Source organism: Micromesistius poutassou (assembly GCF_964030765.1).
Source record: "Micromesistius poutassou genome assembly, chromosome: 4".
Taxonomy (NCBI): Eukaryota; Metazoa; Chordata; class Actinopteri; order Gadiformes; family Gadidae; genus Micromesistius; species Micromesistius poutassou.
In genome coordinates this window covers 20,903,253-20,919,899 of record NC_140274.1, presented here as the reverse complement: position 1 = coordinate 20,919,899, position 16,647 = coordinate 20,903,253, and the positions used below count along the sequence as shown (strand labels likewise).

Genomic DNA, 16,647 nt, shown 5'->3' with positions numbered 1-16,647 from the left:
GGGTGGACCAGAGGCTGAGGACCAGCAGGTGACCAGATCCCCAAGCCCATGCATGGGAGACCAGAGGCTGGAGACCAGATCCCACTGGACCAGGTATGGGGCACCAGGGTGGATGATAATACATTGGATGTGTATAGTGCTTTTCTCGCGCTTACTTATAATGTAGGGTATCCAGATCCCCTAGACCAGGCATGGGGTACCAGGCTGGACCGGCGGCTATCCAGATCCCCTAGACCAGGCATGGGGTACCAGGCTGGACCGGAGACTGGACTGGAGGGTATCCAGATCCCCCTGGACCAGGAATGGGGCACCAGGCTGGACCGGAGACTGGGGACCGGAGGGTAACCATAACCAAACACTTGACACCCGGAGGTTCTTTTTAATTATTTCAAACGATCGTAGAGGGTCTTCATTCATTTTTCCTTCAGATTTTTCATTCTGTGAATTTTAGCCAAAGCTGTGATTTTAAGTAATTAAGGTCACATCAGCTGCTGCTACTACTACTACTACTATTATAGTTTATCCAGCGTACATCAAGGTGGACACTAAAACACAACTAAAACGTAACAGCTGGTCACACTCACACCTGGTGACGTAACATCACCCTTTTAATGTGTGTTTGTATTGTGAACAGATTAAGCTGACGACCCACCAGGAGCGAGACAAGGACTACGATGGGACTGCTCAAGTCTTTGGAAGGTTAATACCAACAGTTTTTTTTACATCGTTTCACCACCAGAGCTATGCTGTTCAATTCACAGAATGTTTTACTATATTCCTGAATTACAAATTCCCAAGTGTGTGCATGTTTCATGTTGAAGTTTAAAATTTGATTCAGAATGATTTAAACAAGGTGTCCAAATAATAATAAACTTCTACCACTGTGTTTCTAGTGTAGAATTCTCAAAACAAAAGTATTTTCTTCAACACAAATTATATTAACAAAAAAAATCATGGACAAAATTATGGAGGAGGAGCCACCTATCTGGAGGGAGACCCGGAATCTGGTTAGCCGCCTAGCTGGACATCGTTAGCCTCCTAGCATAATGGATATAGTTAGCTTCATAGCATAATGGGTATTGTTAGCCTCATAGCATAATCAACATCGCTAGCCTCATAGTGTTATCTATATCGTTAGCCTCATAGTATAATTGATATTGTAGCATAATTGACATTGGTAGCCCTATAGCGTAATGGACATCGGTAGCCTCATAGTGTAATCGACATTGGTAGCCTCATTGACATTGTTGGCCTATGGCTAGCAACATAGATTATGCTACGAGGCTAACGATTTGTGTTTTTCCTCTTGCAACATTTCAGTGACCCACTGACGGCGCCTCGTCGGAACTGGACGGTGGAGACTTCAGATGCAACTTCTACCTCGCAGGACGTGACTTAAGTCTTGGGTTGTCAAGGGTTCCTTGTTTCTCAAGGGTTCCTTCGCGGGTTCCTCATGGTTCAGTGTTAGGGACAGAGTTAGGGTCAGATGGTCTCACGATGAACCATTGTTTTTTTCACATCCCAGACTTGTTTCACTGTGCGCACAGATGAAATGTATACTGATGTTTTATGATATAAAATCATTTAAAATGACCTGGTTGTGTGGCTTGTTGTATGGTAATTTTTATTATACACATGCATGTTACCCTAATGAGGTAAGGTTACCTCTCCCCGCCCCTATACCCTAACCTCCCCCTGTCCCCCCTCCCATATCCTCTCCCAACCTCCCTCCCCTATACCCTAACCTCCCCCTCTATACCCTGACCTCCGTCCTCCCCCCATACACCCTTACCTCCCCCTCCCCTGTCCTCCCGCCTCCTTTACTCATACCTCCCCCCTCCTCTAACCCTAACCTCCCCCTCCCCTTTACTCATACCTCCCCCCCCCCCTCCTCTAACCCTAACCTCTCCCCTCCCCTATACCCTAACCGCCCGCCTCCCTTACCCTCACCCCCAACCTTACCCTAATCCTTACCCTCATCCTCACCCTTATCCCTAACCTTAACCATAGCAGAGAATATCAAGCCAGTAAAAGCATGTATGATGATATTAGCTAAATAGACAATCAGATGGACAGTGGCTATACAGTATAGCTAGTCTAGCTTTCCAACCCAATTTTGTGTAGCCCACCTTCGTGAAATGTGTGAAACAGGAAAAGGTCCTGCCACACTTACCTGACAACTGGCATGGGGTCTTTTTTGGGATTACTGTTGAACTACTATGTGTTCACCCGGCTATGAACTGAGACTTGATAAATCATATTATCAATATATAACATTTCTTGCCTTTTCTCTCTATAGTGTAACACTATAGTACCATTGATACACTTAATACTAACCATCATGAAATGTATAGCAACTAACCCACTCTATATATATCTCTCTCTTCCCCCTTACCTCACTTGTGAGGTAAACCATTACCAGTCATTAGCCATCCTTGTATTTGGCCCTCATCGCACCTGAAGTCCCATCCCTATGACTGCTGTTGCTGTCCCCTTGACCGGATTCCTGCGCTGCCTAGCGATCCACTACTGCCCTATGACAATTCCTAATCCCTATGACAATTCATCCCTACGCTAGACTATTTGAACTTTCTGACACTAAATGGGATTCATGCATTATCATGCTGGTTAGGTAACCATCCTACCTCTTTGTAACATACACCCCAGGTGGCTCTAAACACCATGTTCTATTCTCTACACCTAACTAACCTATTCATTTATCATGTATACAAACCTCACTGCCCTGTAACTGACCCTAGGCAGATGGGTCAGGCCCTCGAGTCGTGGATCTGCACGAGGTTTCTTCCTATATGTATCTCCAATTCTAGGGAGTTTTTCCTCGCCCCTGTTACTCATGGGCTCTCTCTGAATGTCCAATACTCTGTAAAGCGCCATGAGACGTGTAATGTTTTGGCGCTCTATAAATAAAATTGAATTGAATGTTAACTTAAATATTTTAAGTTATATTTAAGTTAACATAACAAGTTATTTATAATATTAAGTTAAAACTTTGTTCCCCGGCCCCATTCGTCTTTGTAAGGAAATGTTCTATTTTGTCTAATTTTAGGCAAAGTATAAGACAATACTTTCTTAACAGTATAATTGGAACCATGAATAAGTCGTTCAAGTAACAATATTCAAATACTAACATTGTTGGGTAAGACAGAATTTGGTTTTATTCTGAATCCAGTGAAACAGATTGGTTTTAGCAGATATAAAAACTTTCAGGTGTTTATTTATGTTTAAGTATTTGGCAGACGCTTTTATCCAAAGCGACATACATAAAAAATACATATAAAACAATCACTGTAAACATCATTTAAGGGAAGAATGTAATACAAAATATCAATACAAAGTGTCAGGACAGAATAAACTCTGCTGCTGCAGCAACAGAGATACAGTATAAGTCCCTAAGATATCTAATGTATTCATACATTAGACATACATACCCTTACATACATACATACCCTTCTCTGGATTATATTCCCAGTTTTGAGCTCGGACGTCTGGTCACTTATAGCATATAAGAATATTATATTACTGTTAAGCCAACTATGAATAATAAAACACGCCAAAACATGTGTCCTTTATCATAGCTACACGTATGAAAAAAAACAGCGTGAAAATCAGTGGTATTCAGTGAGGTAAGATTAATTAAATGCGCTGACAGTTCATTGCTCCTGCCAAATGAATTACACTGAGTGGAGCGGATCACCACTCCAAGATGGCGGCCCCACGTCTCGTCAGCGCCAGTAGGCAGTAGCGGTCGATGCTGCGTCTACTTATAAGATGTCTATGGGGATTGCTATCTAGTTCTCCCACGTCTGTCCTCACTCGGTGTATGCTGTCTTTACCATGGACCTATAAAGAAAGTCTTAACTCTATAGCAGCGATCCCCCCCGGCCCGGATCCGGTACCGGGTCTTGAAATATTTCCAGAAAAGGATAATAAAAATACATTAAAAAAACAAAACAAAAACGTCATATTTTATAACTTAGGCTGTGCGAGTCATGTTATTTCTTTCACATAGACATAAAATCAATCAATATGCACTGTAAATTAAGCACTGTAAATGCACTGTGTCTTTGCATTACTTTTGTGTTTATAGTTTAAGGGGACTTTTCTTGTGTTTCTCTTATAAATTTTATTATTTTTTTATATTGTATTGTTGAAGGGCGCCTGAGACTCAAGCATTTCATGTTTCTTTAATTGGTTTGAATATGACAAATTGACCATCTTGAAAAACAGACACATCCTTTGTTTATAAAGTTAATTAAAATGAAGGCAATAATAGAAGGCAATGATTAATGATTTATTAAAATGAAGGCATTCAAATTGACTACCGGTCCACCAAACTTTTTATGAATATGCCGGTCCTTGAGCCAAAAAAGGTTGGGAACCCCTTGTCTATAAAGGACGGAGTGGTGGGCTACAAGCTAAAGACCCAGATTAAAATGTCAAAGCCTTGTTCTGTTTGGAAAACTGGACGAGGGAAGATAGATGACTCATTGAACAATAATTTCTCACTGGATGCTTTGTAGCGAAACACTTTTCCCTCAAGACAGTTAAACTGAATGGGGGACAGATGTGATCTTTTATAGAAAGGCTCCCAGAGATGTGGACGAGGAGTTCTGAAGTTTGCTTAACTTAAGAACAGGGTCACCTACAAACGGACAGTTACATGTATATAGTATGTTTATCTTATTCTAATAGTTTTTTATTATAGTTTATTTCAAATTGGTAAATTAATTTGTATATATACTCTTGTACACTCGCACTCTCTTTTCCCACTGTACTGCTGGTCACTTGTGAATTTCTCCTAAGGGGGATTAATGAAGGACTATCTATCTATCTATCTATCTATCTATCTATCTTGTGGCCTACAACTCATCTGTTACCAAAGGATAAGCCGCCAAAGAGAAGAGCATCAGGAAATGAAGTATGACAGCTCGGATCAAATCAGATCATAAGGCCAACAGTAAAATGTTATAATTGGTAGGAAAACAAAGAAAGAAAGAAAAATACACACAGCCAATACACATACAGTACATTTACTTAATTTATTAATTTACTTATTATTTATTACTTAAGACCCATGCTGTCAAATATCAATTTGGATCATTTTGTGGGCCACATAATTCATTAGGAGGTAAAACATTCTGATCCCAGGTGGTGTGAGCACAATCATGCCACATGTTCAACAAATGTTATCACCTTTTTACATTACAATGGATTTATATTTGATGCATAGTCATCGGAAAGAACAGTTACAAAAATAACATTGTTTTAAAACTGCTAATAACATACTTCCCAAGACACAAAGGCCACTCTTCTTCACCCATGAAAAAAGAACCAAATTATCATTTTTTGGACACACCTGAGTTTAGGTACTTTATAAGTAAGACATCTACAGCTTAGCTCACAATATATATATATATATATATATATATTGCAATCTAACCGACCACCAAAAGTGCATTCGCTTGAAAAAATGCGGAAATGAATAGAAGCCTTTGAGTCCCACCACAAAGCTTTCTATCCTCAACGGACGGTCTCTTCTTCAGGAGCAGTGGGAAGGTTCACTTGTAGCAGTGGGAAGGTTCACTGGTAGCGGGCCATGGGGTGGTCGGTCCACGGAGGGAGCCGGGACAGCTCCTGCTCAGTGGCGCCCTCTATGGGCCAGCCCCAGGCCGTGAAGAAGGCACACAGGTTGCGCTCCACGGCCACGGAGAAGGTCTTGGTGTACAGGTTCATCTTGCCCTTGTTGTCCCCGGGCACGCCGCTCATGCCGCGGTAGGCGGCGAACACTTTCTTAAAGGCCGCCCAGCCGAACGCCTCCTGGAGCTGAGGTAGTGAGAGGAGAAGTGACACGGTAAATGGTAATGGTCCTCATTTATATAGTGCTTTTATCCAAAGCGCTTTACAGTGTTGACTGACATTCACCCATTCATGCACACATTCACACACCGACGGCAGAGTCAACCACGGAGGGCGACAGCCAGCTGGCTGGGAGCAGTCAGGGTGAGGGCGTCTCGCTCAGGGGACACCACGACACTCAGCTAGGAGGAGCCGGGGAATCGAACCAGCAACCTTGCGATTACCAGCGAACCCGCTCTACCTCCTGAGCTAATGCCGCCCCCCATGTAGGGGCGAGTGAGTCCTAATTTGGTAGCCAGGTGAAACCAGCGATCTGTTCTTGTTTTGAAAATGGATATGAAATGAACTAATCAAAAGCTTGAGTTTTGTGTGAAATAATATATATATATATATTTTTAAAAGGTGACATATTATACCACCAGGTGTCAGTGTGATCAGCCGTTACAAGCCGTTGTGAAAATCTGCCTCTTCTGACATCACAGGTGGGCGTGTCCACCCTAGACGTGTGACGGGATAGATGAGCGACGTTTACTCCGGTCCACTGGGGTAGGGGCGGTGGACTGATCTATCCAGCAGCACACATCTAGGTGGACACGCCCACCTGTGATGTCAGAAGAGGCCGATTTTCAAAACGGCCTGTAGCGGCTAATCACCACTCACACCTGGCGGTATAATGTGTCCCCTTTACATCTCTCACCTGTAGGTATGTTTCCAAGGCCACCCACATAGACCAGCTCCCAAGCTTTCTGCCTCCCTTGACATACTCCTCTTGGCGAGCCATCCGAGATTTAGGCTTCAAAGCCGGATGTGCCTGCAAGGCAAGGGGCACGGCAACTTTATTTATAACGCACCTTTCATACACAAGGCAGACTCAATGTGCTTCACGTATAAACATTGTCATACAATAAAAGAAAATAATAGATAAGTAACAAAAAAAAGTAAAATAGATAGAAAATAAAGGCAAAGTTAAAAAAAAAAAAAAGCATTTTAGAAAGTGAGAAAATAAAGGCAAAGTTAGTGATAAAATTTAAAAAAGGATAGAAGCATTGTAGATTTAAGATTTAGCAGAAAGCTCAAGCAAACATAACAGTCTTGTTTTAAAAGCTGTCAGAGTTGGGGCAAGTCTTAAATCCTCAGGGAGTTTGTTCCAGCTATTTGTTGCATAGCGACTAAATCCTGCTTCCCCATGTTTCGTGTTGACTCTGGGGATAATTAACAGAATGGTCTCAGAAGATCTTAGTGCCCTAGAAGGCTTATGTAGGGATTTATAGGTTAGCAACATGACTTTAACATCAATTCTCTGACATACAGGGAGCCAATGTAACAATTTAAGAATTGGTGTAATATGTTCAAATTGTTTGGTCTTTGTTAGAACTCTAGCAGCAGCATTCTGAACAATCTGTAGTTGCCTTAGAGTTTTCTTTGGTATGCAAGGTATGCAACAGAGCATCATTAACGTTACAATGTACACGTAATCGTTTGCCATGGAAGGCTTATTAAACGGACACTTTTGCCGCTTTTCCACCGCCAGTACCAGCTCGACTCGACTCGACTCGCCACGCCTTTTTTGCGTTTCAATTGGCAAAAAAAGTACCTGGTACCTAGTACCGGGTACTTTTTAGTACTACCTCCGTCGAGGTTCCAAGCGAGCGGAGTAGGTACTTTTGTGTGACGTAAACAGGCTGCTGGTAACTGATTGGCCAGCGGCTGTAAATGGGAATAATCACTCAAAGTTAAGTTGTGTCCGGCGTGGTTGGAGTCCACGAACCCGCTCCCGAGGGGGACACTGATCAGCGTTTCGCCGTGTGTGTCGCTCCTTTCCCGGGGCTAGAGTTAGGCTGCGCGTGGTTGTGTGTGTCGGGCGTGGTTGTGTGTGTCCGGCGTGGCTGGAGTCCACGGACCGGCTCCGGAGGATCAGCGTTTCGCTGTTTCGTTTCAGTGTCGTTCCTTTCCTAGGGCTCGAGTTTCGCCTCCATCAACGTTACCGTATGACAACAATAGACGCGCAGTCATTGCGCTTTTTATTTTATTTTATTTCCCATCATAACCTTTCCCGGGAATCAGGAAATAGTCTTGATCAGATTCAGATTTCCCGGGAATCGCGTCTCCCGTGATTAAAACCTAATGATGACCCGCCCATGGTGGAGAGGTTCTTTTCTACGACCCGCCCACATTGAAGAGGTACTTTTTTAGATGGAAATGCGCCTGGAACCGAGTCGAGTCGAGGCGAGTTGAGTCGAGTCGAGCTGATACTGTCGGTGGAAAAGCGGCATTTCAGCTGGAGTGCCCTGTATACAGTTGGTTGCAGTCTGCAACCTCCCTGCTAGATCAAACTAAATCCTACACACCGATGCACCGTTGCGATGCACCAAACTTTAAGCAAAGCCTGTCTCCGAATTTCAACACAAAACCAGGTCCGTTCTTTACCTTTGCCCTGTTAATCCCCAGCACCTCTTCGTTCACGTACACCGACCACAGGTTGCATGTGCACTCTGTGGTGTGCGGAGCGAACTCCCAGCAGCCCCTCTGCTGGTTGTGGCCCAGCTCGTGGATGAAGCCCCACATGTCGTCGCGTCCAGAGGCCTTCGGGTTAACCATTTGTGGGGCCACAGAGGAACACATCATGATGGGATAGCCCGCATGCATCCAACCTGGGGGGGAAGAGACGACGCTATTACTGGTCCCTCACTAAGGCAGAGGAAGATGTATGTCGTATGATATATGTGGCCTGTGTCCTATAATGTATGCATTGTCTGCATTTTTGTATTGTCATTGATTTTATGTACAGCAGCTATATGTGACAGCATTGGAGTCCAAGACAAATTTCCCTCCAAGGACAATAAAGTGTATCTTTTCCTAAGATAGAAAAAAAAGAAAGAAAAGAAAGGCGACTCACCGTGGGAAATCTGCACGTCGGCGACAAAACGTTCCTTGCGCGGGAATTTGTGGGAAACGGCCGCCAGGTCCGCGATGCCCCTCATGATCTTGTTCCAGAGCGCCGCCACCTCGTCGGGGTGCTCCAGGTGCCGGACGGCGTCGGACGGCACGGTGAAGATGATGTTCTCAAACTCCAGCTCTGCCCAGGGGGCGGGGGACCGGCGCATCAGGGCCCAGTCGGCCGGCGTCGTCACGCCTGGGGCAGAAGGCCGTCTTTTTAGAGGCACAGGTCTCCATAGTAACACGACGGAACCCACTTTCCCCCACAAGACCCCCCCCCCCCCCCCCACAGACGTTCAGGGACCCCGCGCTGGGCCCGGGCGATAAAACAGTAAATGATCGTATCGTGATGGACTCTTGATCAATATCAATATAGAACATAGTTCAATATGTATCGATAAGAGACTGGACCACCGAATCGAGCAGCTGGGTTTGTTACACAAACACGGTTCCGTACTTATGTACGATATTTGAGTGTTTTTCATCGTCGTGTCGACGTTGGAGTGTTTATCAGTGAAGAACAGTGGAGGGTCATGTTAAGTGTTAAACAGAAGTGTTTAACACTGTGATCTAGCGGACAGCAGATCACAGATCATCCTCCCCCGTCCACCTCTGAGCTTCATCGCGCGTGCGTGCGTGCGTGCGTGCGTGCGTGCGTGCGTGCGTGCGTGCGTGCGTGCGTGCGTGCGTGCGTGCGTGCGTGCGTGCGTGCGTGCGTGCGTGCGTGCGTGCGTGCGTGCGTGCGTGCGTGCGTGCGTGCGTGCGTGCGTGCGTGCGTGCGTGCGTGCGTGCGTGCGTGCGTGCGACACACTGCATAATAAACTACCACAGCCCAAAATACCGGTTGAATCTGCAGAAGAATAATCAAATCTACATGCTGCAAAGGTTGTGCACTCAGTCGCTGGGAAACCTCTTCAACTGCGAGCAGTGATTGCCGTGCTTAATTACATACAGTGCCTTGGATACAGAAACGTCATGGAAGTACAACAACGATTAAATCTGCTTTAATTACAACCTCCTCTTTACTGAGATCATGCTCAATGAAACATTCCTCTGTGTCTGGATATAGAGTGCCTTCTTTACATAAATGGACCGCAGTACTGCTCTCCTGCATGGAGCACGTTACACATAGTGACAACAGGGCTGCGGTGTACAGAAAGGATCCAGCATATGAGTGTGGATTCATTTGGTGTCTATTTGACCGAAGAGTAAAATAGTAGTAGAGACTGTTGGAGAACGTGGAATAGTCCGCCCAGATTAGCAAAACATCATCTTTTCAAAACGTCATCAAGTTCCAGAGCGATAGTGCGTGTGTACTCACTGTGTTTCACGAAACACAAACGCCTGCATTAGACACATTTGATTAAAAAAAAACGTACTCACCAGACTTGTAATAGGGGGAAGGTACGGCCGCCTGCACCATGACCTCTACCCCTCCCACCTGCGTCTTGGACGGGGCCACCATGTACACGAGGCCCCCCCACAGGTTCCACACCTGCATCATCTCCGAGGTGACGGGGAAGCGCTCGTGGACGCACGGCGCCCGCTTAAGGGTCTTGTGGCGGAGGTGATCGGTCTGACATCCTATCTGGACCTGCAGACAGGGAGCAGTCAGCCGGGGACCCCGGTGAGGGCTGGCTGGTCTGGGTCATTCCTAGGCCATTACCTGGGTCACCTAGCCTGGAGATCCAGACCCACATCTAGAGAGCTGTAGGGTCTGGCATCGAGTAATGAAAATGTCCCAACTCGAGGGGGCGGAACCAAGCATGCATTTGAAAATATCACTGCACGCAATTGGACCTTGGATAACACTACGACCAATTAGAAGAATACAAGGGGTGACGTATCCAGACCGGCGGAGCTAACCAATAGATAAGACTCTCGCCGTATCCGGTTGGTAAAACAGCAACGCTTTTGGCCCCGCCTATATCAGATACACGGATGTGATTGGTTAATGTTCTGGGGCAGGGGAATCGGGGAGTGAGTATATTGCTGGTTACCAGAGTGACTCGCTGAGCAAATTCAAATTGTGCTCTCGCGAGAACTCTGGATTTCCAGGGTACTGGATTGCATAAAATTGCATAAAATAAATAAACAGCTCTGGGAGCTGCTAAACAACCGGTTGGAATAATATTGATGATGTCAATTGATAGATAACTAAAATGATATGCAAATAAATGTAAATGATGAAGAATTATGTTTGCATATCTGTAAGGACTTGTTAAGACAATCCAATAAGCAGCATCGCCCTACAGTTTTTAGGACTGCACTGGAGCTCTACGGAGTGTAAACACAGTTGCATCCTTTGTTGTTTTGAGCGGTGCGAGAGTAGCCACACATGCCGTACATACATGCCATCCTTTGTTGACAATCTGGGCAGGGAAAGCCATGTATGTCTTCATACCAGGAGAGAGGTAGAGTCCAGTACTGATCCACTCTGAACCTAACACGCACAAAAACACACACACACGCACACGCACACGCACACACACACACATACACACACACACACACACACACCCAGTTGCAAAGTAGAGTGAGACTGAGTGCGCCTGGTAAACACACGTATATGACCGACTTCACGTGTAGTACGGCGTGTCCACTGACCTGCGGTGTTGACATCGATGGGGATCCGGAAGTTATAGAACACACCCATGGCTGGGACGTCCCGGATGAGGTAGGGCAGGAGAGCGTCTGGGTCGGGGCACACCTTGTACACCTCGGCCCCTATACTGAGGAGGACGTGGTCCTTGGGGCTGCTCACTGGGCAGCTACTGCACACCTGGTGACAGAGCAGCCAGCGCCCACAGGGACAACATGACGACACGTGTTCCGACCTGAAGAACCTCTATGTTTTCTAACCCTTTCTTTTGATTTGATTCTGAATCGATGCTTTCTCTCAACCGCTTGATTCCACTGTTTCCGGTCTGTACATGGTCCTGTATTACCACGTCTAGCCAACAACAAGTCAAAACCACGCTTAGCGTCTGCAAGGAGAAAGAGAACAATGAGGATCGATCCCGCCAAGTCAAGCTCCTAGAGAATGACTTTAGATAGGAAGATAGATAGAGTGTCTTAAAAGACTTTTAGTTTACATTTTTTAGAAATTCACTTGAGAGTTGAGATTCAGATAGAGATTCAAATAGTAAAATATCAGCGATGCTTTTATAATATGTTAAATAGGCAGTAGCGGTTCTACATTGAATTACGCCCCGGGCGAGACCCACTCCGTGCGCCCCCCCCCCCCCCCAAGTTGTCAATAATAGAAAATGCGCAGATCTTTTTTTTTTTTCTTGTGTGCTCGTGCCTCCCCCCCCCTGTAATGCCGCCCTGCGGCGGCTGCCCGCTTCGCCCGTGCCTAAAAAGTTTGGTTTCACACCATACAATAAAAACACCTGTCAAATTTGGGGGGAAAGCAATCCCTAAAACAAAACCAAAAGCAGTAGAGGATCCAAACGGTTTTGCATCCAGCGAAGCAGACACACACAAGACAGGACAAGGAAGTGTTTTTGTGCAGGTGCGGAATCCATCCGGGGTCACCGCTCACCTTCGGCATGCCGGACCTCATCAGGATCTCAGTGAGGGTGGACAGCACCTGGGTGTAGGAGGGGCAGTGGTGCGCCTTCATGTTCAGGTAGCTGGCACAGTCGCCTCCTAGCCTCTTCAGACAGGACAGCTCGTGGGCTGTGAGCTCCTCCCCCCGGGTCACGTGACCGGCGAAGCGCCGCAGCATGCGGCGGAAGTGGTAGCTGTCCCGGCAGGCCGTGGCGGGATCGGGAGCCTTGTAGCATTCTGATTTGACCGTGGACCCCAGCAGGCTCAGGCCCATCTTGTTCAGGATGTGGTTCCCTGGGGAACAGGACGGAACACTGAAGCGCTGCGTCTCAGAACCGACATGATGTGAGAACTAAACGATCCGAGGGCAAACTGAAGGAGCGCCTGAAAGACAACCAGATATGTAGCCACGTATAGGGAAATGCGGGAAGATTTGACTGCGAGTGTGTGTGTGTGTGTGTGTATATCGACAGGTTGAGGTCTGCTTGAAACACATATATCAGAAAGCTTCAGGAAGATAAGTCCATATGTTGATGTGTGAGAATGTCATTTAGCTACGCCTCTTTTTTGGGGAAAATTATTCCAATTCGACAAAGCACAACGGCTCGTGAAGAAACCGATTTTGAAAAACGACCTTCTCGGACGACTTGTCTGCGACGGTAGGCAGTACGAACTACAGGTCGGTGAGAGCGGACCGCGAGCACGCTCCATCGTAGGCTACCTTCATAGTCTGCCATGGGGCTTTGCCCGGGGTGGGTCTGGGCCCAGTGCCAGGCATGGCCACCAATCAGAAGGCCTCCTCCTTCGGCCACAAACTGCTGGATCTCCTCCGCCTGCCGGTCGCTGTACGACGTGCACACGTACACACTCAGGTCCCTCCTGAAGCCCGACTGCTGACAGGTCGCCCCCAGCGGGCCGAACAGCTTCGCGGCGAAGCCGAGCCTCGGCTCGATTCCAAAGACCCCGTCGCGGCCCTCGTCCAACCAGCGGAGAGCGTTCTTCCAAAACGGAGCGAGGCTCTGCAATAATAAAAAAAGGTTGAGTCTGATAATAAGGACCGTGTTTGTTTATTAGGCTGGCAGTAAACGGGCGGCGCTCTTGAAGGTCCCGTGACACGCCACCAGGTGTGAGTGTGGTTAGCCGTTACAAGAACAGGAAATCATCGTCTGTTATGACATCACAGGTGGGCGTGTCCCACCTAGATGTGTTGCTGGATAGGTCAGTCTACCAGCTGCCTACCCCAGTGGGCTGTATAGCAAACGTTGCTCGTCTGTCCGTCAGAACATCTAGGTGGACACGTCGCCCACCTGTGATGTCATAAGGGGGTCGATTTTCAAAACGGCTTGTAACGGCTAACCACACTCCCACCTGGTGGCGTGTCATGGGACCTTTAAGAAACAAGGCTGATGCCATGATACAAGGATTCTCTCCTTGCCAGTATCAACAATGAACCGTCTCAAAGCAACAACAGAACTTTTGATTTTAAAAAAAGTACTACTAACCTTGCCTCTGTGAATTATATTATAGCACGCTCTGTCCAGTAGTCGTGGCAGAAACCTGCGTGCGCAGTCACTCACATTTAGCTCGTATGCTCGGTCGCTTTTCAACCTTCCCCTTTGTCAGACACTGCGGCCCAACCTCAGCGTTGGGTCAGAGATTCTACCCCCCCCCCCCCCGTTCACGACAAGTCGTGTACAAAGTGCCAAACCGTTGCCAGTGACATTGTGTTCAGCCCACCTGCCGGCCCAGGAAGCCCTCGTGTGTGACCACTATGACCCGGCCCCGGCCGTAGTAGGCTCCGGCCAGGAAGGCGCGTCCGTTCGGGGTGGTGCCGATGGGGAAGGCCAGCGGGCCGTGGACCAGGACCTCGGAGGCTACGGCGCCGCCGCTGATGTCCAGCTCGGACACGCCCTGCAGGAGGGACTCCAAGTCATCCTTAAAGTCCTTGCCAATTCTGGATTATGGAAACATACATAAAAGAGAACGAGGATCATCGCGATGGGTTTGAGCTAAACAGACAAAGTTTGAAATCGTATTTTGTTGAGTTGTTTGACTGGATTAGTTGGCTCGACGTTGTCCCTCCCTAGTCTGTATCATCACGTACGCAGAGCGGTCTTGTATCACACTTACAGCCAAGTCAAATAAAGCGAAGATAAAAGCCAAGTCTAAAAATGCCGATGCTCAAAAACAAACAAAATAACGTACACCACCGCCAGCCAGGAGGTTGGAATCTGAGGATAAACGGGCAGAAGATCGACCTCTCCAGGGTGCTCAGAGAAGTACACCCCGGCCACGCTGGTGACCTGGTTCCCCGGGAAGGCCTTCAGAACGTCCTGCTTGGGGTGCTGTCCAGCCCAGGACCAGGCCTGCCCCGCGATCAACAGCCCCCCTCCGGCTTTCAGAAACTCCGTCAGGGACTTCACATCAGGAGCCGTGCTGTAGGCGTCCACCACGTACACCCCCACCCCCAGGTCTCGGCGGAAGCCCCCCACCACCTGGCCGTGGAAAACGGTTTCACCGAGGTTATCCGCCACCGGCTTGCAACCCTGGTGAACACCAACCAGGGGGTTTTCGGATCCGTCCCCTCTGAGCCAGGCGAGGGCGTTCTCCACCAGAGCGGGCAAGGCGCTCAGGTAGCTCTCGTGACCCAGGACGACCACGCGTCCACGGCCGAAGCGGGAGGCGGCCATCAGCACCTGGCCGTGGGCGTTCATGGCCAGGGGGAAGGCGTGGTCTCCGATCAGGTGCAGCGAGGAAGGGACGGCGTCGCCCCTCAAGTCCAGCTCCTGCAGTCCTCTCGTGAGACTGGAATAGGCCCGCTGGTTGTCAAATCCGATTTGTGGGCCGGCCATGGTTTAGGCGGAGTGAGGCTCTGAATCCGACCGATGGGGACAGGATGCAGGATAACTTTCAGCGAGGATGTAGGACTCTTTGAAGTGTAATATGATCTAGATTATACAATGTTGTAAGCTGCTGTGTGAGAAACACTTTTGGAAAGATGCTGTTGTCACATTTCCGGTATTGGGGAATAGTATTTTTAAAGAATGCAATATTTGACCACAGCAGTTGAGCTGTCCTTTACAGGCTATAGGCTATTTGGAAGTGTATACTGTTCATAATATATGTCATAAGAAATCACAGAAACACCGACAATGTGGCTGGGTTGGTTGCAAATGTGGGTTGAACCAGTAATGTTTTGATTAAAACAGGTTACACCTGCTGCAGTAAATACCAATATTTGGATGTAGTAAATACGAGGTTACTGAGTTGGACCGTGCGTCCTATCTCATCACATGAAGTCTATTGCCTATCCAATTAGATTACGCAGTATACAAAAGATCACTGATCTTTGACCTAGGCTTCTCAAATTCCGTTTAATTATCTTGCCTGACACAATAATAATATCAGAATTTAAAAATGTATAGTAAAGCTAAAATGACAGTTGTAAAATCGACATTCGTACGTAAAAGATAAAACAATTTACCCACAACCCTATAGCATCTATGGCGGTGGATCTTCCGAAAAAGTTGTCGGTGGATTGTAGGCCTACTTTGAAACAGCCCACTTCAAAAAGACTGAATGACCGAACGAGTCTGTAGTAGAAGAGTAGAAGCGATCAGAGCGATGGTCTTTAGGTACATAGAGGCGACGGCTTGCCCTAGGTTGGGCGGTGGGGCCTGGGAGGAGCTAAACACGTTGGACTGAAGAACTGGATCTCTGCGTTTTTGTTTAACCGGACCCTAAAAATAATTGCGGCATAATAAATGTGTAATTGTGTTAACCTTACTGTATGCCCACTATCTAGCCTTCTCTTTACATGCGTTTTGGGAGATTACGTCAGTTGTAAGAATGATGTCATTGTTGCAGATGAAGAAGGAGTCATTAATAGGCAAGGGGATGCTCTGGGGCATCATGTACAAAGCTTGCTTACGCACAAAAAAGCTGCGTAAGCAACTTCTCACGCAAACGTTCGGATGTACAAAGACTGACTTGACGTGAGAAAGTGCGGTTCTCCACGCAAACTAAATGCCTGGCTTACGCATATTTCTGCTGCATTTTGTCAGTTGGCGGCACATAGAGGCAATGCAGCGCAACAACATTAAGCCTACGCGATCACGAGTCATGAAGTAATATTGCAATATGAGGCGAGTTCAAAGTGGATTTGAACGTCGGAATGCGTGATCTTAAATGCGCTTCAATCATGCGTTATTGTCGTCGAGACGCATAATGTGACACTGTTGTTAGGCTAAACTTAAACAGACCCATAAAACTAAATTG

General features: G+C 47.1%; 3 protein-coding genes across 3 annotated transcripts in view; 1 reads left to right on the top strand and 2 right to left on the bottom strand.

The window, feature by feature from the left end:
- Window positions 1-16,647, top strand: part of LOC311341747 (uncharacterized protein) — a gene marked incomplete at its 5' end in the record, with an annotated part of 386,212 nt that overhangs the window by 280,939 nt on the left and 88,626 nt on the right.
- Window positions 1-16,647, bottom strand: part of LOC311341753 (uncharacterized protein) — a 361,346-nt gene that overhangs the window by 288,867 nt on the left and 55,832 nt on the right. The window lies entirely within an intron of this gene.
- Window positions 5,388-15,221, bottom strand: LOC311341749 (TRPM8 channel-associated factor homolog; the record flags this gene model as incomplete). The annotated part of the gene is made up of 11 exons (XM_084466547.1): window positions 5,388-5,844; window positions 6,575-6,688; window positions 8,305-8,528; window positions 8,774-9,010; window positions 10,198-10,408; window positions 11,166-11,257; window positions 11,422-11,596; window positions 12,362-12,663; window positions 13,091-13,388; window positions 14,107-14,323; window positions 14,575-15,221. The coding sequence occupies 11 exons, from the start codon at window positions 15,219-15,221 to the stop codon at window positions 5,602-5,604; spliced, it is 2,760 nt and encodes a 919-aa protein (XP_084322673.1). The 3' UTR covers window positions 5,388-5,601.